This window comes from Carcharhinus amblyrhynchos, chromosome 33, assembly GCF_965287045.1.
Source record: "Carcharhinus amblyrhynchos chromosome 33, sCarAmb.v2.hapA, whole genome shotgun sequence".
In the NCBI taxonomy this organism is placed as follows: Eukaryota; Metazoa; Chordata; class Chondrichthyes; order Carcharhiniformes; family Carcharhinidae; genus Carcharhinus; species Carcharhinus amblyrhynchos.
Genome location: NC_137356.1, coordinates 11,740,126 through 11,767,985, shown reverse-complemented (window position 1 = coordinate 11,767,985; position 27,860 = coordinate 11,740,126). Strand labels below are relative to the sequence as shown.

Genomic DNA, 27,860 nt, shown 5'->3' with positions numbered 1-27,860 from the left:
GAAAACTCAATTTTCCTGTTTCTATACCCTTTGACTCCTTTGTCAATCAAGAATTTATTTAACTCGGCTTTAAAAATACTCAATGACCTTTCCTCCCACTGCCTTCGAGGGAAGAGCATTCCATGGGCTAATGAGAAACATATAATTATCTTCCTTTTAAGTGGGAGACTCCTAATTTTTAAACTGTGTCCCTTAGCTCTAGTCTCTCTTGTAAGAGGAAACAATCTCTCAGCACTCACCCTGCCAGTTTCTCTCAGGATCTTGTATGTTTCAATCAGATCACCATGATTTATCCAATAGAGCACGAAACACAAAAAAATCAAACAATGGAGCTAAAAAAAACAAAGACACCGTTAAGGTAAATGATAATCCCCAATTACTTGCACAATTGATGGGCTTAATAGACAAACTTTGCTCACCCGAAAATTTGGATATTGCCAAGGTTGCAAATATCTTCTAAGTACTAGCTGAGCCAGAATCAAGAACTAGGGATTTAAGAAGCAAGACTTTATTTGCTACTTCCCATTTCTCTGAAAGCAGCATCCATTCCAGTCACACTCTTTAGCTTCACAGTTTAAAACATTAATGCTTTATGTGAATAAACGTATCACAACTAAATTCTTTAACTGCCAGTGGTAACCATTGCTGAGCAAATATCGAATTAGCAGTTTGAGAGAAACATCTAATGGATGAGTTGGTTCCTGGATCAATCTATGTGTCAATATTGTATTAAAATGAGAACATTAAATGTGTTGAGGTTTATTTCCTCAGTGCACATAGTGGGCAGCTGGGATTCTCCTGTTCTATTGCAGTAAATGGGGATTTGACAGTGCTAAATTCGCCTTTCTTGCTCGTAGCTGCAGTGGGGTGTAAACAGCCAGAAAATTCCAGACCATTTGGGAATAAATAAAATACATCTTTAAAAAAACATAGAAAAATAGAAGCAGGAGTGAACCATTTGGCCATTTGAGCCTGCTCCATCATTCATTTTGATCATGGCTGATCATATTATCCTGATCTTGCCTTCCCCCATATTTCTTGATTTCTTTAGCCCCGAGAGCTATATCTAATTTCTTCTTGAAATCATTCAACATTTTGGTCTCTCTATGGTAGTGAATTCCATACATTTACCACTCTTGGGGAAAACACTTCTCCTCTCAGTTCTAAAAGGTTTACCCCATATCTTCAAACTATGACCATCTAGTTCTGGACTCCCCAACCATCAGAAACATTCTTTCTGAATCTACCCTATCTAATTCTGTTAGAACTTTATAAGTTTCTATGAGATCCCCTCTGACTCTTCTAAACTCCAATGAATACAATCCTAACTGAAGATATGACAGACTTGCCATCCCAGGAATCAGTCTGGTAAAACCTTTGCTGCACTCCTTCAAAGCAAAGACATCCTTCCTCAGATAAGGACACCAAAACTGCACTCAATATTCTAAGTGTGGCTCACTAATGCCCTGTACAATTGCATTAAAACAATGGAGTGTGTTAATTCATACAGGTTTTTCTTCCAGTGCCCTCCCCTCCACATTTAAACTTCAATTAAAATTTTGTAGTAACTCGGGGAAGAAGCTGTTTGAAGAATTTCCAGCAAATTACACAGCTTTTTATGAAGGCAGTTGAGTTCAGAAATCTGCGTGCATTATAATCATGGCATCAATGCAGCATACACAGCAAGCTCCAACAGGTTTATTGTTGGCGGTTGGGAATTATAAAGTATTCATTAGTAAGTGGCTGATTTAAACTTGACATTAATTCTGAAATCTCTGTAAATTTGCACAGAAAGAGAATATATGGGAAATTCATCTAGTGTGATCTGGAAGCTTTACTGTGGTTGAGGTAAAAATTGTTAACATCATATTTCATTAATGCCTGATCTGGAAATGAATACTACTGGAAAATTATCATAGAGATCATAGAATCCTGCGGTGCAGAAGGAAGCCATTCGGCCCATCGAGTCTGCACTGACCATAATCCCACCCAGGCCCCGGCCCTATCCCCATAACCCCATGTATTTACCTTAGATAGGCCCCCTGAACTAAGAGGCAATTTAGCATGGCAAATCCACCTACCCCGGACACCTTTGGACTGTGGGAGGAAACCAGAGCACCCAGAGGAAACCCAGCAAGCGTGGGGAGAATGTGCAAACTCCACACAGACAGTGACCCAAGCCAGGAATTGAAACAGGGTCCCTGACACTGTGAGGCAGCAGTGCTAACCACTGTGCCATATATGCCCCAATTGTTCCATTTCAAGAACTTGACCTTCCTTAGTCTTAAAAAAAAGGTAAATAGATACTGATAAATCCAAAACAACATAAGTTAGAGGAGCCAGTTTGATGAATTTGAACTCATTTCCATTTGCATTCTTAATTCTAGAGTAATCAATCATTTCTATATCTGATACTGAAATATATATGGTAGCAAAGGTTCAGATGTTGTAGTCTGAAGATAAAGCATGCAACTTTGCAGAGACTTGTATTGTTAACAACAAAACCTCATGGAGATAAATAGCAAGGGACTCAGCCTGATTCTGGCATGCACAATAGAAATTAAAAACTACAGTGATACACTGATATGTTAAGAATATTATTCCCTACAGGATGTGGGGCTTGGTAATTCAAACTTTGTTTGAACTTACTCTGTTGATAATGTTGGATGAATCAGCCTTATTTCTAGATAAGGTGTGTCTGACCACACAAAATGAGTAATGAAATCCATTCAACATCCATTCTGAATGCCAAAGCCAAAAATAATATTCTATTTTAACACTTCTATTCCCGATGTTAGATTTGGGTTTTTTCTTTTAAAGTAAAACATTTTTTGTGGTCTTTCATTAATAAAGCATACCAACAAAACTGCAACAATTCTCTCCCCCCCCACCCCACCCAGAGCAATTTAGCATGGCCAATTCACCTAACTTGCACATCTTTGGACTGTGGAGGAAACTGGAGCATCCAGAGGAAACCGACGCAAAGATGGGAGAACATGCCATCGCCTCACAGTTACCCAAGGCTGGAATTGGATCCAGCCCCCTGGTGCTGTGAGACAGCAGTACTAATCACTATGCCACCATGCCATCCGTAATGGCAGGTGCAGCCAAAACAGATTCCAGGAAATTCTCAACAACCCATCCAGATGTCAGTAGCACTGTAAATCAACTGATCTATTTGAAGCTCTTCTCTCTCTCTCGCAAGGGATTCCAGTTCTTACCTTTGAAGGTTTCACCTTGGAATTCTTTTCAAATGTATCTCCAACACGAATGGTGTTAACCATGTTCCACCTCAAGGTATTCAATCTCATCTTCTGAGACTCTGTTCCTCTGAATTCCTGAGTTTGAACTCCAGAACTAACTCACGAGAACAATTTAAGCTTTTTGGCCATGCTGAGCAGAATACAACCACTCCAAGGGGTTATCTTTGCTCCCAACAGTCTGAAGCACATAACCACCAAACTTCTTCCCCCTTCGAACACTAGGGCTTCTTCTGAGCCCTCTCAAATAAAGGTCAGTCAACTCAGCCCCTTTTCTGCTTGCTTGGAGCCTTTTTCTCTCTCTTCTTAATTGGGACATTCCCTGTCCTCTTGGGGACACCCTTTGGAACCTCTCCTAGTCCCCTGCCTGGGGCTCCTCTTGACTATGATGCCCTGCACCCTATCATTTGACCGGTGTTTATGTGCCAGTTTCTTTGTATGCAGACCCATTGGGCCTGTGCCCTTGGCCTGAAGAACTTAAAAAAAATCTTCTGTGTACGCATAACTCACTCCTGGTTCAAAACTCTCAAGGTTGATCAGGACTTGGAGTTCCCAGTCTCTGCTTGACTTCTAAGGTAAGTGTGGATCTTATAACAAGATAACAAAGAAAAGCTTTGTTTCCAGTAGCTGATAGTAAAGGGACTAGGAAATACAGATTTAGGGGGCTGGATTTTACAATTCTCTGCTGACATATGTGCTGGTGGTGAGCTCATAAAATCAAATGGGTGACCAGCACACTACCTTCCTGTCCACCCATGACCTGTCTCCCATTTTATGGTGGATGGGGAAGGGATCAAGCAGCTTGCCCTCCCTTGGGGCTATTGAGGCCCATTGGCCACTTAAGCGTCTCATTTCATCTCCACTGCTATATTATATGCAGCAGATTTAGGCAGAAGCAAGCCAAACAGCCCGACTGCATGGGTAGCTGTGGCGCCCCTGCCCACCCACCCGCCACCATCCCATATGAAACTCTCTTCAAGCCACCACCCTGGCCTCTCAAACTGTCCCCGTGCATTGCGGTGATCTACAGTTAGGCCTGTCCAAAATCTCCAGATTTACCTGATGTCAAGGATCCACAACACTAGTTCTTTGGGGACTTTTTTTTATTCATTTGTGGAACATGGGTGTCGCTGGCTGGCCAGCATTTATTGCTCATCCCTAGTTGCCCAAGGGCAGTTGAGAGTCAATCACATTGCTATGGCTCTGGAGTTACATGTAGGCCAGATCAGCTAAGGATGGCAGATTTCCTTCCTTAAAGGACATTAGTGAACCAGGTAGGTTTTTCCAACAATCGACAACAGTTTCATGGTCATCGGTAGATTCTTAATTCCAGATACTTTTAAATTATTGAATTCAATTCCCACTATTTGTTGTGGTGGAATTTGAACCCATGTCCACAGACATTAGCTGAGTTTCTGGATTAATAGCTTAGTGATAATACTGCTAGGCCATCGCCTCCCCTGATTGCTTGTAGTCCCAGCACTGGCTACTTCTCTATGCTGGGACAACAGAGCTGCCAGACAATTTGATTGGCCAGCAGTTTTCTCAGGTAGGATTTCCTTCCAGATAGGAGTTGAAGTTCCATTTTGATTCAATTAAGGCTGCTAGGCTGGTTTGGATAGGCAGCTGACCATAGACATTTCAATTGGGAGGGAGTTGAGTAATATGGTTCCCACATAAAATCCAACTCAACATTTTGGGAAAAAGGAATAGATACGAGGAAGAACTTTTTTAATGGAAAAATTGTATTTATGTTGATGTAGTTCATAGTCTTATTATGAATTTTTGGCAGAACTTCAAAACTCTTTAATTAATTATCTCCGCAGAGGTCTATTTTTACAGGTGAAAGTGTGTTTCCTTTGACATCTTTAAGAGCTTATAAGTTATTTCTTTGTACTCTTTCTTTCAATGTCTTGTATGGTTGTTTAGACAAGATAATGAGATGTGAAATTAGGTAATGCCTCCATTATTCATATGCCCTGTCAGATGGACGCTTTTATAGAGTTGTAAGAGCAGCAGATTTCTGAAAGGGTATTTTTAAGTGCATTTCAAGATTTTCTGTTGTACTTACATAGCAGCTTGGTTCTGTAGTGCATACTGCATGAATGGCATGGAGAATGCATGGATAGGACTTGCATCTTTCATAGCTTGAATCCATTATATGATTCACAATGATTCTGAAGGTCTGTGGCCAACGTGTCCTTGTGAAGCTGGCCTGAATCCACAAATATTGCAAGGGGTTTTGAGACGCTCGTCACCACAATATAGAGCTGGCCAGTTTGGGAATGCAGGCTCACTATCCTCACTGTTAGCATGCCCCTGCCAAAATTGCTGGTGCCATGAATGGGGGATGAGAATCCTGAAATCGGGTCCTGTGCACCTTTTTAAAGGCCTCCTGAGTTAGCCCAATTCTGCAAACGTGCTGCATTCAGTTTTGGGCACCTAAGTGCAAGCACTGATTCACCAAATACCGTGGATTAAAGAGGTAAGTTACAAAGACAAGAATAAACTTTGCTTGTATTTCTTTGACTGTAAAAGGTTGAGGATATGTTTGAGATGCTTAAATTAATGAAGAAATTTGGCAGGGTAGAAAGAAACCATTTTATCTGGTGGAGCAATTGAAAACAAGAGGGAATAATTTTAAAATTATAGAAGAACCAATTATGAGTTAAATCATGAAGTATACACAGGGTTGTGGGAATCTGTAACCTCCTCCACAAAAAGCTTGAAATCTTGGTCAATTGAAATTTTTAAGATTGAAGTCAATAGAGTTCTGTTTGCTAAGTTGTTGAAAGGAATACAGATCAAAGATGGAAATGAGGTACAGAACAGCCATGATCGAATTGAATGGAAGAACAAGCATGAGAGGCTGAATGAACTACTGTTTCTATATGCTTGCGCCAGTAAACTGCAAACTAGGTGCTGGCCTACACTTGAAATATATAGCTCTTAATGCTAGCCACAGCACAGGCATACATATGGCCTTGGCAATATTTCACAGAATTTATAGCTTTCAAAGTGACTCCTCAAACTTATTTTCTTTTGGGATTATGTTCCAGCTAGGGTGAAAAGGTTTGTAATGTGTGAACAATCCAAACATTGCCAATCATCAATGGTGGAGCATCCGCAGTATTTTGTGTTTATCGTGGAGCTGAATTTCCTTGGTCTTGGCAGACACCTATCGCACAGAAAATTGAAGTCATAGTATCACTGAGGGCAGTGATTACAGAATGATCTAAAGCTATGACCAAGGTTGATAATGGTAAAAAAAGGATGAAGGATATTTTAAATAAATGGATTGGAGGAGGACATTTAACAGTATTCGATAGAAAACAAACAGAACACCATTAAAAGAATAATGCTCGGCATGCAAGACAAGCCCATATTTAAGATCAGCAAGTGCAGGCTAAACACGAATGATTCTGAATATATTACCAAACAAATTAAAAATGAATGAAGAAGAAAAAGTGCACATATTTCCTGAAAGGAGGGCTCACTGGGATGAATAAAAGAGCATGTGAAAACAAATTAAAAATTAAAACGAGGTGCCTAGAAAAAGATGTGACCGCAAAGACAAGATCCAAAAGTAAAAAATGCTTTCAATATTGCCACAGCAAGGGGACTGCCAGAGAGAAATGAGAGCATTAAAATATGGAAATAGTCTTGAAAATGAGGATCAGCAAAAGGTCATAAATAAACTGAACAATTAGTACCCCCCAAGTATTCTTAAGAGACAACATGAACAATATGCACTCTTTCTTCCCCCTCCCCCCAAAAAAAAGGAATCAGTGGTGTAATTCATCACTAATTAAAGAGATGGGAGCTCCAGGCAAGCTGAAAGGACTTAACACACTGAAATCCCTAGATACAACAACATATTGCATTTTTGTAGCATCTTTAAAACATAAACCACCTTAAAATGCTTCACAAATGTGTTATCAAAAAAGTAATAAAATTGCTCTGACAATAACATGCATTTTTATAGACCACCTTTAATGCACTAAAATGCCTCAAGGGACTACTCAGCAACATTATCAAACAAATTTTCACTCTGAGCCGTGCAAGATATATTAGGAGGTATTAGGACAGAGACTCAAAAAACTTGGGTCAAGGAGATAGTTTATAAGAAACTTCTTAAAGAGATAGAGAACTGGAGAAGTTTTGGAGAGGGAATTTCTAGAGTTTGAAGCCTTGGCAGCTAAAGACTCAGCAGACGAGGGTGAAGTGATGAAAAACAGGCTTGTGTGAGTTGCCAAAATTGGAGGAGCACGTAGGCCTCAAAGATTTGTAGGGCTAGACGAGGTTACAGAGATGGGGAGAGATATTTGAAAACGTGGATGAGGATTTTAAAATTGAAGCCTTGTCAGGGTGGGAGTCAATGTAGATAGGTGAGCATAAGACAACATGACTTTGTGAAAATTAGGATAGATGGTATTTATCCCAGTGTTGAGAAAAACTTGCAAAAAGATTTGCAAGGCACTGACAATCATTGAGGGGGGCAGTGAATACTTGAGTGGTACCAGCAGACTGGAAACAAACTAATCTATTGCCATATTCAAAAAAGATGACTAAGCAGACAGTCAACTAAGATTTGATTGTCTTAGCTCAATTCCCTGTAAAATAATGGAATTTATCACTGCAAGGATAATCTGTTCAAAAACAACTAAATTACCAGCTTCCTACAGGCAAGGTCCTGTTCACATAAACTCTTCAATTTCTTTGAGGAAATAATAGCCAAAGTGCTGAATCTATTTCAACTTTAAAGAGACTTTATTAGGTCTGGAATTTAAAGATATAGTTCCAGACCTAATAAAGAACAAAGACAATTATAGCATAGGAACAGGCTCTTTGGCCCTCCAAGCCTGCACTTAACTAAAATCCCCTACCCTTCCGGGGACCATATCCCTCTATTCCCATTCTATTCATGTATTTGTCAAAATGCCCCTAAAAAGTCACTATCGTATCTGTTCCCAGCACTTCCCCCGGCAGCGAATTCCAGACTCCCACCACCCTTGTGTGTAAAAAATAAACTTGCCTCATACATCTCCTTTAAACCTTGCCCCTTGCCCTTTAAACTTGTGCCCCCTAGTAATTTACTGCACCACCCTGGGAAAAAGCTTCTGACTGTCCACTCTGTCCATGCCCCTCATAATCTTGTAGACTTCTATCAGGTCGCTTCTCAACCTTCATCGTTCCAGCGAGAACAAACCAAACTTCTCCAATCTCTCCTCTTAGCTAATGCCCTCCATACCAGGCAACATCCTGGTACGTTATGAATTAAGTACAAAGTTGTAAGATTCAAGGCATGACTTGACTATGATTAAGAAATTGACAAATGGTAGAAAAAAATGAGTACTAGTTTGAGGAACGATGGAGGGGATGTACTGGGTGTTGTGCTTAAGAGCTCAAAGATCTCACTGTTTCTACTTTACATCAATAAGTTGAATTCAGGAGATCAGTGCTAATTGAACACATGTGCCAACGATACAGACCTGGACAGGCACTGATGTTGAATGCTGTGGTCCAGCAAATACAGAATGAGTGAGACAAAATTCTTGAACCAAGCAACGGAAGATGAAATTTAATGTAGACAATTGCACAGAAAATTAGTGAAAGCACAAGTATTCTCTGAGCGGTATTGGAATAAGGGTGAGGTTGAAGGAAATTTTGGCATTATAGTGAACTGAGTAGTCATCTTCAGGAGCAGAGCAGCAATCAATAAAGCTGATTGCATTTTGAACTACATAGCACTGTAATGCTATGGTGAGACCATACCTAAAATGCTGTGTTCAGTCCTGGTAGCAGAGAAACAAAGGAGATAGTCACACTGTAGGCAATATGTATATGATCCCTTTAATATGGTATAATGTCCCAAGCAGCAGCAACATTGCAATTTGAAATCAAGCCGTATAAATAAATATTAGGACGAATTACCAAAACACTTAGTCATAGAGGTAGGGTTTAGGAGAGAGAATAGAGAGGCAGAAAGAGAATTCTAGTGCAATACTGCAGTCGACTAGGTGATTGAAGTCATTGGTTGCCAATAATGGAGCAACTTGTGATCAACAATGTCAGGGATCTGAGTTATATCATGAGACTGTGGAATTGATATTTTTAGCCTGGAAAGGATGCATCTTAAGAGGTTTATGGAATAATTACAGAGATTTATCTACAATACCATTGTAAAATAAATAGTGGAAGTTGAGAAGCGGGTCAAACTAGTGAATAGAATTTTTAAAAATACATTTGTAGGACATGGGCATCACTGGCTGTGATGTGGAGATGCCGGCATTGGACTGGGGCAAACACAGTAAGAAGCCTGACAACACCAGGTTTAAGTCCAACTGATTTATTTGATAGTAAACTCACAAGCTTTCGAGGTTTGCCTCTTTGTCAGGTGAATGGAGAGTACTGGCCTCAGACAGAGCATATAACAGCACAGACAGTTTACAGATTACTGATTAGAATGCAAATTTTTACACCTAACCTGCTATTCAAGTCTTAAAGTCTTGAATAGAAGGTTAGGTGTAAAGATTCGCATTCTAATCAGTAAGTCTTAAAGTTTTGAATCGCAGGTTAGGTGTAAAGATTCGCATTCCAATCAGTAATCTGTAAACTGTCTGTGCTGTTATGTGCTCTGTCTGAGGCCAGTACTCTCCATTCAACTGACGAAGAGGCAAACCTCGAAAGCTTGTGAGTTTACTATCAAATAAATCAGTTGGACTTAAACCAGGTGTTGTCAGACTTCTTACTGTCATCACTGGCTGGCCAGCATTTATTGCCCATCCCTAGTTGCCCTTGAGAAGGTGGTGGTAATACAACTGAGTAGCTTGCTAGGCTATCTCAGAGGGCAGTTGAGAGTCAACCACATTGTTCTCATATCATTCTTATATCAATGTTATAAGAAGCTTTTTAGAAAGTGATCAACATTTGGATGGTGCCCAGGTACTAAGATTTCCAATAAACTTGTCAAGTTCTTGGCATGTGCTGACAATGTTGCTGACATCCTCCATCTGCCTGCAAATTAGATTCCCATCTATTGACCATGCCACTGTGCACTGGGTTAATGTTGTATGGCAAGAGCAAGCATGATCCTGTTGTCCTGCCTAGATTGCCGCCCGTGGATTTTCTGACATCTTTATGACGTCACTAGAACTAATGCACAGCTAGCAATAAAAATCTGAAAAACTTGGATAACCGAAGATCCTTGCAATACATTATCTTATTTTTGTGCCCTTTGATAAACAGTGCAACTTTCAAATCATATCTGGCTTCACAATTTGGCAATCGTTACAAATATGATTTGAAACCTGCTTTTTAATTAACATGACTAAGATGGGAAAAGATAAACACACAACAGGCTCCCCTTTCCACTTTTAACTTGAGGACTTCCTTTGTTTATTTATTAGTAACGAAAAAGTTTACATTCACACTGCAACAATGTTACTATAAAAATTCCCTAGTCGCCACACTCTGGCGCCTGCTGAGGAAGAACTTAACATGGCCAATTGACCTAATGTGCACATCTTTGGACTATGGGAAGAAACTGGAACGCCCAGAGGAAACCCACACAGGCATGGGGAGAATGTACAAACTCCACACAGACGGTGACCCAAGCTGGGAATTGAACCTGGGTCTGTGGCGCTGTGAGGCAACAGTGCCAACCGCTGTGCCACCATGTCACCCCTGCATTCAGTGAATATACAGACAAATGCTTGAATCACAACATGAAGTTGTGATATCATCGCAATGTATAGATTGAATTTTCTTATTTCCACCAAAAATAAATTATATTTGTTTTTTTCTCATATAAACCATAATCTATGAATACTTTCAGTTCCTCCCACCTGTTCAACTCAGTATTGAGCCACAATTTTTAAGGGCTGTGTTATTTTTAGTCTCCATCAATTAAAAGTGAATACCTCTTAGACTTCAGTGATTTAAACCCAAGGTGATGACTATAGGTCTCTGTGCAGTTTGACACTGTTAGCATTAAGACGTACCTTTAATAATTATTGTTCATGTTTCCAAGCATCTTTAAATAGACAATTGGCAAAGACTGTCTTTTCCAAATTTCTCTGACTAGAAGCTTGTGACATAGCAGAACAAGTAACTGAATGTAACTTGAGGTTTCAGTTGTTGAAGACAGAAGTTTCATTTTCCAGGTGCTGTTTGGGATCATGCTGTCAGGAAAAAGTTTGCTGATTTGTTTAGCACGTTTCTGTAATTAGGAATTTACCATGGGTTATGCAGACTTTTCATTCGAGGAGGGACTTTTGTTCAACTTTGTTGAAAACTACTTTTCCTGTCATTCGGATTGAATTGTTATTGATATTTGAAAACTCCATTCTCCCAGTGTCAATAGATAAAGGCATTGAAGCTCGTGGAATCAAAATTGGGAGGAATGTAAAGCAGTTGTCCATTTGTTGTCACTGATTTTACCATGTATTGACTCAAAATTAAGGTCATTTAGTTTCCAAAGCTTCAATGTAATTTGGTTAGCATTGAGAAATGTATAACAGCCAGTGAAACCTATGTGTAGTAATTACTTTTAATGCTTCTATGCGTTGTTAACTAGTCAACTGGTAACGGCTGGCTATGTAAAATTGTCCTGAATTTAAGCCTGACGTATCAGAACAAATTACTGAACTGAAACTGAAAATCTTCTTGAGTAAAAGGTAGTTAAACCATGACCTGCTGGAAATATGGGTCCCATTATTTTCAATAGCTGACAAGTCAACTTTAATTGTACATAGTTCATCTGAGACTATGACTTTATTTTTATTCCATGCATATTTTTACAAAATTAGTGCTTAGAGCATTAATATAACTGTTTAATGATTTAGCTACATATTCCACGTTAACAATGACAGTTCAGTTTTAACTTCTGAATTGAGTCCAGTTAGGTTCAAAGGCTGGATCAGTTCAGTGTGAATGCTGAGGCTCAGGTCAGGCTTGACAGCTAAGGTTGGGCTAATAAATACAGTGACTGGATCTGCCTCACCCACCATCTCACTGCACAATCGCACCTGCATCCAGCAAGTGATCTTAATTTTATCATTCATGTAACTAACTCTTAGGTCCGGATGTGAGTGCATAGCTCACCTTAATCGATGGCTCAAGCAATGAAGGATTCTACTTTGATCATCCTTTTAACACCTTCCTAACCTTGGAAAGCAAAAGTTTTTATGGTGACCATCTCCATCAACACATTTCAGCAGCAGAATTGAGCTGAACTAGATCTACAATGAAAGAAAAGATGGTTTCTAATGGGTGCTGGCGGCATGGTGGTACAGTGGTTAGCACTATTGCCTCACAGCGTCAGGGACCTGGGTTCGACTCCTGGCTTGAGTCACTGGCTGTGCAGAGTCTGCACGTTTCCCCTGTGTCTGTGTGGGTTTCCTCCCACAGTCTGAAAGATGTGCAATGGCTGTACTAAATTCTCCCTCAGTGTACCCGAACAGGCGCCGCAGTATGGTGATGAGGGGATTTTCACAGTAACTTCATTGCAGTGTTAATTTAAGCCTACTTGTGACACTAATAAATAAACTAAACTTTAATGACTTCACTCAGCATCTATTTTTCTGTTAACACTGTGAAGTGTGCTATACAATATGTTGCTTGTAGGAGCCAAATGCCCCGAGAGTTGTTATCCAGAATTATACATTTATTTAAAAATCACAATCAAAATAAAGCTTTTATTTGTTGGCCATCCAACATTTGGTTTGGTTTCAGTGGTCAGCCCCTGGAAATTTGGATGATTTCCTGAAATTTTAGTCTGCAAACAATCTTAGTTATAGCTGATTGTTCAATGGAAAATCAGTTTTGAGGACTGCGATGACACTTCCGCACCAAATACTGTCTCTTCTTGGTGACTGCACAAAGCGCACACTAATTAAGATTTAGTAGTTTACTTTGTTGTTCTTGCCAAAAGAGAATGCTTTGTAATAAGTTTTTGTGACTGGAGTAGAAGTGGGATATTGGGAAGGAACATCTGTCCACCTGTTTCTCAGTCAGCAGACAGGACAAAACTGGCCTACATAAGCAGTTTTGAATCAGGCATCATCTTACTTAAAGGAGTAATGTCCTGAACAGAATGTGTAATGACAAAATATCTGAATTGCAATTCTACTGCCAATAATCTGCCAAATTAAGTTGTGTTTTGTGCATTAAACTGCATCACTTCATCCAATTTTTAGAGTATTTTTTAAGCATACATTTGACATTCATCACCCAGTAGTGATTAATTTATTAGCAATTTGCTTACCTCAGAGGGTTAATAAGGTGGTGCTTTTTTTTTAATGACAGAAAGTAATTGTTTGTGTTGAATGGGAAGTTCAGACTTGGGCTGGGTATATATGTTGACTGAATTTCCTTGCACCACATTGCAATTGTTCCAGAGTGCATTTCAAGTTGGATTCTCTATAATGTATTACTTTTCTCCTGAGCAGAGGCTTCTAGTACAGAATGCTGTGCAGTCGAAAGTGGATCAGTTCCCGCAGCTCCAGCTGCCGGGAGTCCAGCAGGTAGCAGTAATGCATCAGGTAACAGTTTTAGCGATGTTATTTAGTCCATAGATAGGGATGCCCCAAATTTTGGTGGTAATTTGTTGAAAAATGTTCTTGATCTATGACTAATACTGATGCAGTGAAGTGTAACATTAGCAAATAGATTTCAGAATAATCTTACTAAACTATTTTGTGCCATATTTATCATGGTTAATGTTTCAATTATCCTGATCTTACTGTCATTACAATGAAAGGAGCAGAATGATGGTGTGGTTTTTTGTGTAGTTTCAGTGGTAATGTCAAACCAAATTGGCTACTTTTGTATCTTGTGGTATTGTAAATATAGCCTTTTGGAGGACATTTGGAGCTGTTGAACATCTCATGTTTTTCACTTAACTTGGTATCTGAGAATTAGCGGTCTCGTAAAACCATATTTAGCAGTTCTCTGACACATTTCTTCATAGTGTGCAACCATCAGTGAATTGTCATAGATCACCTTTTTATTTGCAGATAGCCACTATATAGGCTTTCATGTGACCAGTGGCCAGTTGACTGACACACAAAGATACCTGGCACTTATGGAAACGCACTCATCAAGGAAATGATGGAGAGGATGAAAAAGGAGATGGGAGAAATTGGCAGAAAATGGGGGGGGAAGGAAAAAAATATTGGCCAGAATGTTACCACTGTTCACACTGGACGGATTTTGCCATCCTGCTGCAGTGAACAGCGATTTGGCTGCGTGCAAAATTAGGAGGTGCCCTTTTAGGTTAAAGATGAGGAGATTTTTTTTCTCAAGGGTTGATTGTCTTTTAAACTCTGCCTCGGAAGGCATTGGACATGGGATCATTGGTTATTTTTAAATTGGTGGTAGATAGGGAATCAAAGGTTATTGAGGATAGATGGAATATAAAATTGGAAACACAAACAGATCAACCATGATCTTAATGGTAGTGCAAGCTAGGGGTGCCAAACAGCCTACTTTTGTTCCATTCCTGTATGAGAACTTGCTTCCACAGAGGTGGATCATGTCTCCAGTGCAATGGAATTCTGTTCATTTTCAAGTATACCAGAATATTCACACATTCAGCAAGTTCTGAAATCACTCAATTATTTAGTTTCTTAGGGAACCAATGCAGTGTCCACTTCAGTGAAATTTCCATAATTGTCATTTGCTTGCCCAACTTTTCTGTTTGCAAAACTATTGCATGAGCATGCTATCCTGTAGAAATTCTTGCAGATATATGTAGACACCTGCCTCATTCTAGAAATCAAATCTACAGAACATTTTTGAACACATAGTTGTTATTAATTTCTTGTGGCTTTGCTTTGCCACTGCTAAAACATATACCTTACATAATTTTAATGGAAAAAAGGCTCACTAGCTTTTATTTAGCTACCAAGAAAGATGAAACTTACCTATAGGAAAAAAATTAACCATAACAAAATCTTTCATTGCATTGGTTATTTCAATTTTGTAGTCCTGAATATATACGAGGAAACTAAAAAGAAAATTGTAATTATAAAAACTTCACATTTGCAATTATAAGTATGGTTTTTAATTTCCAGTAGAAAGGCAACAAATTTCTTGGGTTAGAATAAGTGGCATCCTCAATGAGGCAAGAACCGAAATAATTCCCCAGTGTTGGAAAAGGAAATAAAACAATAAATTAATAATTACGTTCAAAGGAGAAGAGGCATTTAAACGATAGTTTTAATATAATAAAATTTTGGAACAGTAAAATGCCACAGTGCTGAGTAGCACTGTGGCATTTTACTAATAATTAGGTGCTGTGAAGAATTTTAAAGTTGGATAATAAGTACAATGAGAGGCAAAAAATAAATTGCAGTGAAGACCTTAGGCTCAATTTGTAGTGCTAAATTTACATACTATAAATTATGTAGGTCATCTGGTGCAGCACTGATGTTAATTGCCATCAGGAATTTTACCTGCCCAGTATATTTTCATTACACGGGGCAACACGGTGGCACAATGGTTAGCACTGCTGCCTCACAGCACCAGGGATCAAAGTTCATTTCTGGCCGTGGGTGACTGTGTGGGATTTGCACGTTCTCCCATGTCTGTGTGGGTTTCCTCCAGATGCTCCGGTTTCCTCCCACATTCCAAAGATGTGCAGCATAATTAAGGACCCCACTCACCCCGGATATTCTCTGTTCCATCGGGAAAGAGGTACAAACGTCGGAGGTCATGAGTACCAACTGACTCAAGAACAGCTTCTTCCCTGCTGCCATCAGACTTTTGAATGGACCTATCTTACATTAAGTTGATCTTTCTCTACACCTTAGCTATGACTGTAATGCTACATTCTGCACTCTCCCGTTTCCTTCTCTATGAACGGTATGTTTTGTCTGGATAGCTTATTAAAAAACAATTCTTTTCACTGTATATCAATAGATGTGACAATAATAAATCAACCAACCAAATTAGGTTAGGTAGGTTGGCCATACTAAATTGCCCATTAATGTTCCAAGATGTGTAGGTTAGGTTGATTATCAAGGTAAATACATGTGGTTACAGGGTAGGATCCTCTGTCGTAGTGTCAGTGTGGACTCAATAGGCTGAATGGCCTCTTACTGCACTGTGGGGATTCTATGATTTTACACATTATTGTAATATATACTGACTGGTAATATAAATTTCATCTGTTTCATAAAATGTAATATAAATTTCATCTGATTCCTAAAATAAATTTAACTTACCTGGCCAGTTAATACTGAATACCCTAGATTTAACTGGAACTGTACTGCAGTTGTAGTACCCACAGTGTATTGTTTGGATCGCTTGTATGCGTGTATAGAGAATGTTGGTGACCATCTATGTTTAGCCAAACAAAATACTGTGGGGAAAAATGGTATAACCATTAGTTGGATCATTAGGTACTGATTTTGCACAATTCCGCATGCTATCTTGTCTGTGCTGTTCAGGTGAAGTGTTTTTAAGACTATTGTTATAGGTGTGTGACCAACTAAGCTTCCTATGCTATTAATGGGTTTAATTCCTGTTGAAAATACATTCTTAGTTGCTCAAATTTCTTTGAGGTCTGTGCCGCTGAGTGTTTTCATTTTGTTTAGTTGTTTGTTCCACATAATCTTGAATCACTCTGGAATATTAAGTTCCCCATTTGAGAGTCTAATTATTTCCTTATGAGTCACATAATAATGTCACAGAATTTAACAGTACAGAAGGAGACCATTCACCCATTTGTGTCCATGCTAACTCTGAAAGATTTACCCACTTAGATCCTTTGTCCTGTCCTTTCTCCATATTTTTTCAAATCTTAAAACCTTATCTTTTGTAAGCTATTTCAATGAATTCTGTTTCCACCACTGTTTTTAGTGAGACATCCCAAATGGAATAAAACTTTTTTACTTGCCTAGCCTCTCCTTCATTCTTTTGATGATAGTCTTAAATTTATTTCTCTAATTGCTGTCTTATTGAACAATGTAAATGAATTTTCTCATCTAATTATAAAAACCTTCAAAATTTTGAAACAAGAATACTGATCGACTTTCTTCTGGACCTTTCGTTTTAATGAAAAGATGACACCACCTCTCCTGACTAATCCTGTCATTTCAGGTGTAATTTTTTCCCCAACCTCTCTTTGAACTTGACGTTATTCCAAGTGCAGGGAATTATGATATCCTATTGATCCTGTAGATTTAAAACGTGTCATGCCTGTAGTATTTTAAATAGCTATTTGCTTGTTTTATTTTTCTTAAATCCTTGAACTTTGCCAGTTTATCCCTAACTTTTGTGTGGATGTGGAATCAGGGATGTTGGTTGATCTTGAGTAAAATTCAATGTAATACATTACAGTCACATCATGATGTGTCTTTCTGTGGAATAATTTTGTCAAAATTGCATCTGTTTGCAAAGTAGCCAGTGAGAAACATCAAGCCAATTTTCTCCTGGGATTTTTTTTCTGGTTTGATCGTTATCAAGGAATCTGTACTCTCCACATTCTGAAATTTGAACATGTCAGTCTTTGAGAGATGATCTTCAGAATAAATTATGCTTCTCTTCTATATTTGTTACACTTTATGCTATATCTTAAATCCTTGAGTATTCTATTATAATTGTGAATTTGCTAACTTTTATAACAGATCTATTTAATGTAACAGTTTACTTTGCAATTTACTGTTTTGTTGTTTTAATTGTGCTGTTTATTGATATTTATTTTAATTATTACATAAGGGACATAAAATTTAATATTTTAAATGCTTTTTCTCTGGCTTTTGGGCATTGTAATTACCAGAGCTTTCTTGGGAATTGTTTTTGATCATCACATTGATGTGTTTATTGAAAAAAACGACTATGCATTATTGGTATACTAATCTTCGTGTTTGCTGATGAAAACAAGTATTGAGAAATAGTCACTTGTGCGAGTGCTGTGCATACTTTTTATCTCACGCTAAATGGCAAGTTCACATTAAAACTCCCCGTCTAATTTGTATATTTTGTGTAGCTCCCTAAGGAGTCTGCTGAATGTAGCACCAGAATAACATTGCAGGATTTACAATTCAAGTAATTAACTATTCGTTAAATTTTTTTCTTGACCTGTTGGTGAAATTGTGTATTCTTGCCATGATGGAAAAGGAAGTTACTTTTTTCTCGGTTTTCCAAAAAAGAAGTGACTTCATAAGGAAATGTGTGAATTGATTAGCAATAACTTACGGGCTAAGCCTTGAATTCTGAGGCTTCCAGATTTGATTTCTTCTTAAAATTTAACTAAACCTATTGGCTGGAATTTTTCTGCCCCCCCCACTGCAGAAATTGGTCCAGGTGAGGGGCGGATAATGGAAAGGCAGGATTTTATGGTTTCAGGATGAGCGAGACCGTAAAATCCTGCCCATTGGATCAATGATGGCATTGGACTGGGGTAAAACATAGTAAGAAGTCTCACAGCACCAGATTAAAGTCCAACAGGTTTATTTGGTAGCAAACGCCACTAGCTTTCGGGGCTTTGCCCCTTCATCAGGTGAGTGGCAAAGCCCTGAAAGCTAGTGGCGTTTGCTACCAAATAAACCTGTTAGACTTTAACCTGGTGTTGTGAGACTTCTTACATCGGATCAGTGTCAGGCTTTTTTTTTAAATGATTTTTCTGTCAAACATTAATTAACATGAAGAGGCAAAGACATAGTGGTATTATTGCTAGATTATTAATCCAGAAACTCAGTTAATTTTCTGGGGACCGGTGTTCGAAACCTGCAGATGGTGGAATTTGAATTCAATTTTTAAAAAATCAGGAATCAAGAATCTACTGATGACCATGAAACCATTGTCAATTGTTGTAAAATCCCATCTGGTTCACTAATGCCCCTTAGGGAAAGAAACATGCTATCCTTGCCTGGCCTACATGTGACCCCAGAATCACAGCAATAGGTTGACTCTCAACTGCCCTGTAAGGGCAACTAGGGATGGGTAATAAATGCTGGCCATGTCCCACAAATCTGTGCATAATATTTTATGCCTCATGTTTAATTATTTAAGTGCCTATCTAAAGTATAACAGTATTAATATTTAACATACAACTAGTACTTACAAAGTAACTGAGATCCCTTACTTATCCTGGTGTAATCCTGGCAGTTCTTCTCTGTACTTTCTCTCTAAGGCCTTGATATCCCATCTAAAGTATGATGATAGAATGTACCACAATACTGTAGCTGAGGTTTAATTAGTAACTCATAAATTCATTAGCAATGCTTCCTTGTTTTCGAACTCTATGCCTCTACTAGTAAAGATGTGGAGATGCTGGCATTGGACTGAGGTAAACACAGTAAGAAGTCTCACAACACCAGGTTAAAGTCCAACAGGTTTATTTGGTAACAAACGCCACTAGCTTTCGGAGCGCTGTTCCTTCGTCAGGTGAGTGGGAGATTTGTTCGCGAGCGTTGCCCTGTTTGTGAACAGATCTCCCACTCACCTGGTGAAGGAGCAGCACTCTGAAAGCTAGTGGCGTTTGCTACCAAATAAGCCTGTTGGACTTTAACCTGGTGTTGTGAGACTTCTTAGTCTATTAGTAAAACCATGGATCCCATACTAGTGCTAAGTTTTTAGCACTTACCAACTTTTCCTCTCACCTACTGTGATATATTCATGTAAATCCTCAGATCTCAATTTTCTACAATCACTTCAAAACTGTTATATTATCATTTTTCATTCTTCATCCCAAAATGTATTGTTTCACACTTCTGCTTTACATTTTATTTGCCATATATGATGTCCACCTTCTTCCTATTATGCAGTCCACTTGTATTAATTCATAGCTTATTTTTGTTAGAAAATTCTATACTGTAAATTAAGCAACTTAAACTAATGGTGCAGGAGATGATGCACTATGGCTGAAAGCATAGGAACTACAGAGTTCCTTCATGGAGATGATTCAGAATGCAGTGGATCAGTGCATGTCCATGCAAAGCAAAGTCATGAAGCTTAAAGGCACTCCTCCCCTCCACAGACATTGAAAGAGACAACCAACAACACATAAGAAAAAATACAGAAGTTAAAATGGCACAAATCTTTCAAAAAATCACTAAATATCTGAGAGGAGGTTGAGAATGGCAGATGTTATTCCTGTTTTACAAATCGGCAGGGAAAATGACCTACATTAATGAGTTTGATGTTCATTTCAAGCAATCATGAAAAGTCTTACTAAAGGTGTCATGAAATATTCTGATAGAAGTAAAATCGTAAAAGATAATCAACATATATTCATGAAGGCGAGGTCTTGGCAATCTAATTTATTGGTTTTCTTTGAGGATGTGTCAAAGGAGCTTGCTAAAGGATAAGGCAGTGAATATGGTGCACTTGGATTTAAATAAGTACTTGAGTCAATTGGAAAGGTGGCAGCTGGAATTAGTGGATACATTTTGAGGTTGATTAATGGAATCCAGAGGGTGGTGGCACAAGGATTGTTATTAGTGTTACCAGTCGGGTCCCAGAGGAGTCTGTCTGGGATATCTTTTGTTTGATGTCTTCCTGCATGTCCCATTCCACATTAAAGGTAAGTCCGTTCCAACAACTTAGCTTGTAGGTTGCAAATAGTCTCACAATCTGATTCTCCTGAGTGAAGCTGGGCAAACCAAGTTTGCACTAGGGTTCTCAAACACCCTCCTATTGGTCGCTTATTTGCATTTGCAAAGGGTTAACTGTTATTTTGGGTGTAGGCATATATAACTTTTTTCTTCTCCTGTTGTAAGCGCGTGCACATGTTTGCTTCCCAAGATATTGGGGGTTGAGTAGGCCACGTGGAGTTGGCAATTGAAGGCCAAGGCCAGGTTTCAACGGCCCCTTCCAGTGGGTATTATGGTCCTGTCCAACTGAATGGAGGTTGAAATGGTTTGCGCATCTGCCATGGGAAGAGACACTGTCATGATGTGGGTATGCCGGCGTTGGACTGGCGTAAACACAGTAAAAAGTCTGACAACACCAGGTTTTAGTCCATAAATAGGTTAAATAAATAAATAAATAAAAACTGAAGAGACACTGTGGCAGAGCTATTAAATTCTGGCCCAAGTTTCAGAAGACTTCCACCACCAGTGCTTTTCTCACCTTGTGTTCGGGTCTATTTTAAACTATTGTTAGACCTGTAATGTTGTAATTTGTATATTTGTTATCTAAAAGTTCAAAGCCCTCTTAAAATCAAAAATGTTAGAAACCAAATCAGAAACTCCAAGGTATGTTATGAAATTAGCCTAAATCACAACCTTTTTTTGAATTGGCATTAGGACAAGCATAAGGTGTTTCTGTGACCCACTAGGAAGCTTTTGTTAAAACAAACTTTATTTAACAACACAGTTAAAATGTAACAAAAAGAATTAGCATGACTTTTACCAGTTGAAGTTCATAAACATGACAAGGTATAATTCTTAACAGCTAGTATCTCTGTAGTTTCAACATCCCCACAGACATGCATCCTCCTTCAGAATCAGTTGGCCCAAAAATAGTTATGCTCACATGAGTGCTACATTTCCAGACTTTTAACTCTCCCCTCCCTGCCTCTCTCCCCGCGCACCCCCCCCCCCCGTCAGATATAGACAGGCACATGTCTTCTGACTCCCATACAGCAGCCTCCAGAGAAAGAGACTTATTTCTTGACAGATCCCAATCTCCAAATCCAGAGAGAGGCACTTCTATCTAACAATTCCAAACATCAACTTGAGCTTATTTCTCCGTGTAAGCCTAGCCCTGCCTAATCACGTGATTTTTTTTTTCTGTCAATCAACCTGATCAAGCTGGACTCTGAAAAACCCAAGGGAAAAACTCTTGACATAACAGAACTCCATTAGCCCACATTAAAACAAACATTCTAGTAAGTAGGATCAATTATACCTCTGCAGTAACAAAGGGCTGCCAGTAACAGACAAAGCAGCACCAGTTAATAGAACTGACTGCTAAAACAAATGCTGCATAAGAAAGTGACACACGTACATTTCTCAAACACACACAATCATCACAAAAGGGAAAGCTTAAAATTTTGCTGAAAGTCCCAATACAGCTAACTTCACACTTGCTAACTGCTTAATTTTATTTTGGACCTTTTGAATTGGATCATTCTTGTCCATAATTTTTATGAAAATATTTTTGGTTCACTTTCATAAACGAGCATGCCATGTATTTGAAAAGTGTTTTGCTAAAGCTAAATAATGCAGAATATTGGAAATATTTTCCTAATCCAATGCAGTACACAATTATAATCCTGGGACAAGGTTTCCTGTTACTATGCTCTTAATTATTGTTCATGAATTCGTGGTAAAACAATATTGGTGCCCAGACCTTTGACTAACAAAATTGCCAAAGTAAAAGTCAAAGGAAATGAGAAGCATCAGAGTACCTATCCATAGACCATTTAGGCTTTTCTTACAGAACTGTTTGTTATCTCAGCAGTTTGAAAATGTTCAGTGGAGTTAAAAGAAAAACAAAAGGGGAGGCAATGGCTTTGTGGTATTATCGCTAGACTATTAAACTAGAAACTCGACTAATGATCTGGGCACCTGGGTTTGAATCCCGCCATGGCAGTTGGTAGCATTTGAATTAATTAAAAAATCTGGAAATGAGAATTTACTGATGGCGCTGAAAAGATTGTTGCTTGTTGGAAAAATCCATGTGGTTCACTAATGCCCTTTAGGGAAGGAAACCTGTCGTCCTTACCCAGTCTGGCCTACGTGTGAATCCAGAATCACAGCAATGTGGTCGACTCTCAGCTGCCCTCCAAGGGCAACTTGGGATGAGCAATAAATACTGGCCAGCCAGCGATGCCCATGTTCCACAAATGAATAAAAGAGAAGTGTAAGGGAGAAAATCTGCCATCCGCCCGAAAACCATTTCGCAAAAATCATCTACTTAAGATATGCTACCTGAGAGATCCTATGTATGCTTAGTCCTGTTTTCTTCAGTCTATGCAAAGAATTCATTTTAAGATATTTCTGCTTATGCAACTAATTCTGCTAACTTGACTACATTTTAAAACTCAGAAGGCTAAAGGTTAACTGAAAATTGACTGCATTCCTGAAGGGTACACAATTCAGGCAAATAAATTTTTCATAACAACAGCTGCAAGAATTGTTTTTCTAAGACAGAGACAGCCTGAGGAAAACATTTCCAATGATGAGATAACGGTTGAAATTTAGTTTGTTTTTTCAGTGTTTGTTTTAAGATCAATGTGTTCAAGCCTCAATACAGGGGCTGGCTGTAAAAACCAGAGTCATTTCTTTTCACTTTTGTCATGTTAATTTTAAGTTCTGATCAATAAAAGAAAACCATTTCAAAAATCATATCAAGATTGTCCCCTCATCTATTCAAATGAACGAATGGACCCAACACTACCTTTATATTATATTTTTCAGTTCTGCTTGGACCAGCCATCCTATATCTCGTGTCTGCATAGAAATACTCCTTTGTGTCAGTCAGAGGAGCATTGGAGAATGGCACCAGAAAAAATCCTGACAATCTCCCAACTCAGACATAATCAGGGTCGCAATCTATGAAATTGCCTATGGAACAATTACTGATGTTCCCATAGTTCATATCAGAAGATTTTTCAAGTTTTTTCATGTTCTCAGTTTTATAAGGGCGACACAGTGGTTAGCACTGCTACCTCTCAGCGCCAGGATCCTGGGTTCGATTCCTGGCTTGGGCACTATCTGTATGGAGTCTGAATGTTCCCCATGTCTGTGTGGGTTTCCTCCAGGGGCTCCGGTTTCCTCCCACAGTCCAAAAGACATGCTGGTTAGGTGTATTGGCCATGCTAAACTCTCCCTCGGTACCCAAGCAGGCACCAGAGTGTGGTGACTAGGGAATTTTCACATAACTTTGTTGCAGTGTTAACATAAGCCTACTTGTGACAATAAAATAAAAATAAATAAATTTAAATATCTGCTGTGTTACGGGAGGAGGAACTATGTGTAGCAGTTCTCAAAACGCTTTGTTCAGCACTCCTTCGGCTCACCACATGGCAAAGCAGCTCTTGAAATATTAAATATTTGACATTGCAGAAAATAAACTAAGAAAGTGAGTTGATCCTTTGAAAGCTGTCGGGTTTCGCTCAAAGCAGAACGAATTGATTTTTATCTTGCTTTTGCAGAGATCTGTTGTACAAACAACACCGCAGGCTGCTAAAACCAGCCAAGTTCAACAGTTATCAGTACAAGCGCTGCAGCAAGTTCATGTTTCTCAAGAGGTACGTGGTATTGTTTAATTATTCATCTTCATTTTTACATTTTCTGCTCAAATTAACTTATAGTCCAAATTATGGACACTACTGATTTTGTTTATTGTTAGTTATGACTCCATTCTAAGAAATATGAACAGTATTACATCAAGATGTCAGAATTATGGCTACCTTAAATTGAGATGAAGAAAAGACATTACAGTTTTATATGATACATAAAATCTTACCATTTGGCAAAATAATTATTGTTGCTTTGCAGTTATTTCCTGCTCAATAATGTCACAATTCACTTAAATCATATTTTGGCTAACAGATGACCAAGCTAAATAAGAAAATTTAGGTGAGATTACACATATTTTATATGTTCTTTATCATAAGGCAAGTAAAGAGCTGCATCCTGATGAGGACAAGACTTCACTAATTTCTTTTGTTTTATAAGTTTTACCCCATTTTTCTTCCCCTTTGCTGAAAAGGTGATAACTAATGCCAAAGTACAGATCTTATTATTATACACAAAGACGTCAGGGGTGATTTTACCAAAAAGATTGCAAGTGCCAAATGAATGTCAAAATGGGAGAGAATCAGGCCCATTTTTTGGGCGAGCTCCCAGATGCAATCGTATAGCACTTAGAGAAAAAAAAAGGCAAGGTTTGATTCTCGCCAGTAGTGGGAGTGGACGGAGCCTATTCATGCTGGCTGCAGATTGCTAGAGAGCACTATTGTGCATGCACCCTGATCTCCCAGTGATTGTCATTTTCCCCCACCTCGGAAATTGTAGTGCCATTGTGCCTGATGGGCACTGCCAGTGTGCTCGATAGGTGGTACCAAGCTGGCATTCCCAGGTCCCAGGCTGGCACTGCCCAAGGGGCATGGCCCACTTCTGCCCCAACCACCTGGAGGCCTCAATATCCTTCGGTCCCACCAGCAAGACTATCACATCAGGTCTCTGCTGGCAGAGACCATACGTGTTCCTTGCCAGTGAGGACCACCTCCAGTGAGGCTATGGAAGCAAGTGAGCCCAGACGATTGCGTGCTCATTAATAATATTAAAATGAGTAAATAAATATTAAAATCAGAGGCACAAGGCTGATTATGCTGACAGGACAGGACCTGTAATATCACAAGAGAAACAGGGCACGAGCTCAGTTTTTTTACCTTTCGTGCAATCTTACCAGCTTGCCATGCCTATCGACGTGACAAGCCGGTAAAATTTTTTGTACAGCCAAGATACTGACAGTTAGCTTTCAGCCAGAGGAGAAGGGCTTGTGGCATCACAACTGAGCTTTAAGTATTAGACATGCACTTCTCAATTGGAGTTCCTGCATCAGGGAACATACTTAGGATTTTCTCCTCCTTTCACTTGCTTGGAAACCATGCATTGCTGTTGTCCTGGGATTGTCCTTAGTGAGGTTAGTTTAACTCAGCACAGTCCAGGAAGTAAATATGTTGCTATTTGTTCATACAGCGCAATACCACACAACTCTTAGATTTAGCAATAGCCTTGCATAATTTTGGCCTTTTGAGCATCCCCAATTTTCCTCACCCCACCTTTACTGGCCCCTCCTTCATTTGTTGGAATTCTCTCCCTAAGGTTGTCTGCCTCTCTGCACCTTGAATCTTGATGAATCTTTCAATCACTTATTATAGTATTTCCTTATGTGGCTTTGTTTAAAATTTTGCCTGACAATGTTACTATGAAGTACCTTGGGATATTCAACTATATTAAAGGGGCCATATAAATGCAAGATGTTATTGAGCCATTGACACATTTGCTAATGCTTCGAGTTGTCTTTAACATTGTTTCGTGACTTAATGTGCATATTGACTGAAGAATATGGAAAATGCAGTGTTAAAGAAGCCTGCACTCTAACCTGGTACTGTTCTTTCAAAAAAAATGAAGTGCATTCAGGAAAAAACCAATATCTAGTGGACATAGGAAAATACAACACGCTGTAATGGCCTTTAAAAGGGACAACGTCCCAGTTGCTTTACTTGTTGAATGATTGTTTATTAATTTCAATCAATTATTTTCAAAAGATGAGACAGGCCATGGTAAGTAATTCAACGTTTCAGCAAATAAATCCAAGATAACCTGAGTACAGCCAGACCAGATTTCTTGCAAAATTAGAAAATTCACAATGTTTTGCAAGCGTAGATATTGAATGATAGTTGAATATGAAATGAACAAGAACAATCCAAACCTATTGGAGCTAGGATGTATTTTCACTTCAGTAGCTTTCTAGCAATAGGCCAATTGCACCTCTTGGTTTGATGGTCTCAGAATTTGTTTGGTTTGAAATGAGCAGACTATGGGAGTTTTAAATGACTTACAGCATTCCACTGGTCTGTTCTTGAATCTCTTAAAACTAAATGCACATGACTGCTATTTAACCTGTACATGCAGAGAAAAAAATCTATAAATTAACTTACTATTTGAAGTGCCCTCAACTCCTATTTAGCAAAACCATATTGACAATTACTTTAAATAATTGCTCTTTGATCTCTTAACGTTCGTTCTTTAGTAATTAAGTAGTTTATTTGGAGTGTCTGACATTCAGGGTATTCAAATTCTTCCCATAGGAATGAAAGAACTTACATTGAGAGAAACAGAAAATTTGTAGAGTTGAGCATCTATATTGTACAAATGTTCAGTTTGTTGTTTTTGTTTTGTTTCATTTTTTACAAACTATACAACAAATCTCCCTATAACTTATGTAGATGTATTATCAAGTATATATTAGTACTTTCAAGAATTCTGTTAAAGTATATAGTGAACTTTGTGTCCAAGATGAGGGATGACCATGCTAGAAAATGGAATTATTTTTGTATCCAATATTGTTATCTTCAATCAGCCAGGATTGAATGATGGATCAGACTCTATGGGCAGAATAGCCTAATTCTGTTCCTATACCTTATGGTCTTGTATAGCACAGACTACATGCCATAACCCTTTTGCCCATCAGCCTTCCTGCACCAGCACGTGTTTTTTCTATTTCCCATATTAGTTATACCACTGAATTATATTTTACAGTTTAAGTTGCGTTCTATATCTTGCATCTGAGTCCCTTAGGAGTTGGGGTGAAATATTCCAAAGTTAATACTCAGGGTCTTTAGGAACCATTAGAAAAGTCACCTTTTATTGGTCTTCATTGGTCCAGTTTCTTTTAATGCTGGCATGTTCATCCATCTTCTGTTCTTGTGATTGTAATCTGGTAAAGTGATTTAGTAAAAATAATTTGCTTATGTTGTATACCAGAGCACAGAGAATGAGATTTCCAGTTTGATAGAGAAAGATCAGAAGCTGCAGGTAGTTGCCGATTCTCCCAGCTCAAAGAACAGCATTCACGAGGAACATCAGTTAGGAAACTCCCAAGCATTGAGTCCAGAACATAAAGTGCACG

At 38.7% G+C, this 27,860-nt stretch overlaps 1 protein-coding gene across 3 annotated transcripts in view; it reads left to right on the top strand.

The window, feature by feature from the left end:
* Positions 1 to 27,860, top strand: part of rfx1a (regulatory factor X, 1a (influences HLA class II expression)) — a 133,060-nt gene that overhangs the window by 65,693 nt on the left and 39,507 nt on the right. For all 3 annotated transcript variants that reach the window (XM_080216721.1, XM_080216720.1, XM_080216719.1), the window contains exon 4: positions 24,373 to 24,468. In XM_080216721.1, the coding sequence (XP_080072847.1) occupies positions 24,373 to 24,468 (96 nt within the window). The remainder of the gene's footprint in view (positions 1 to 24,372; positions 24,469 to 27,860) is intronic.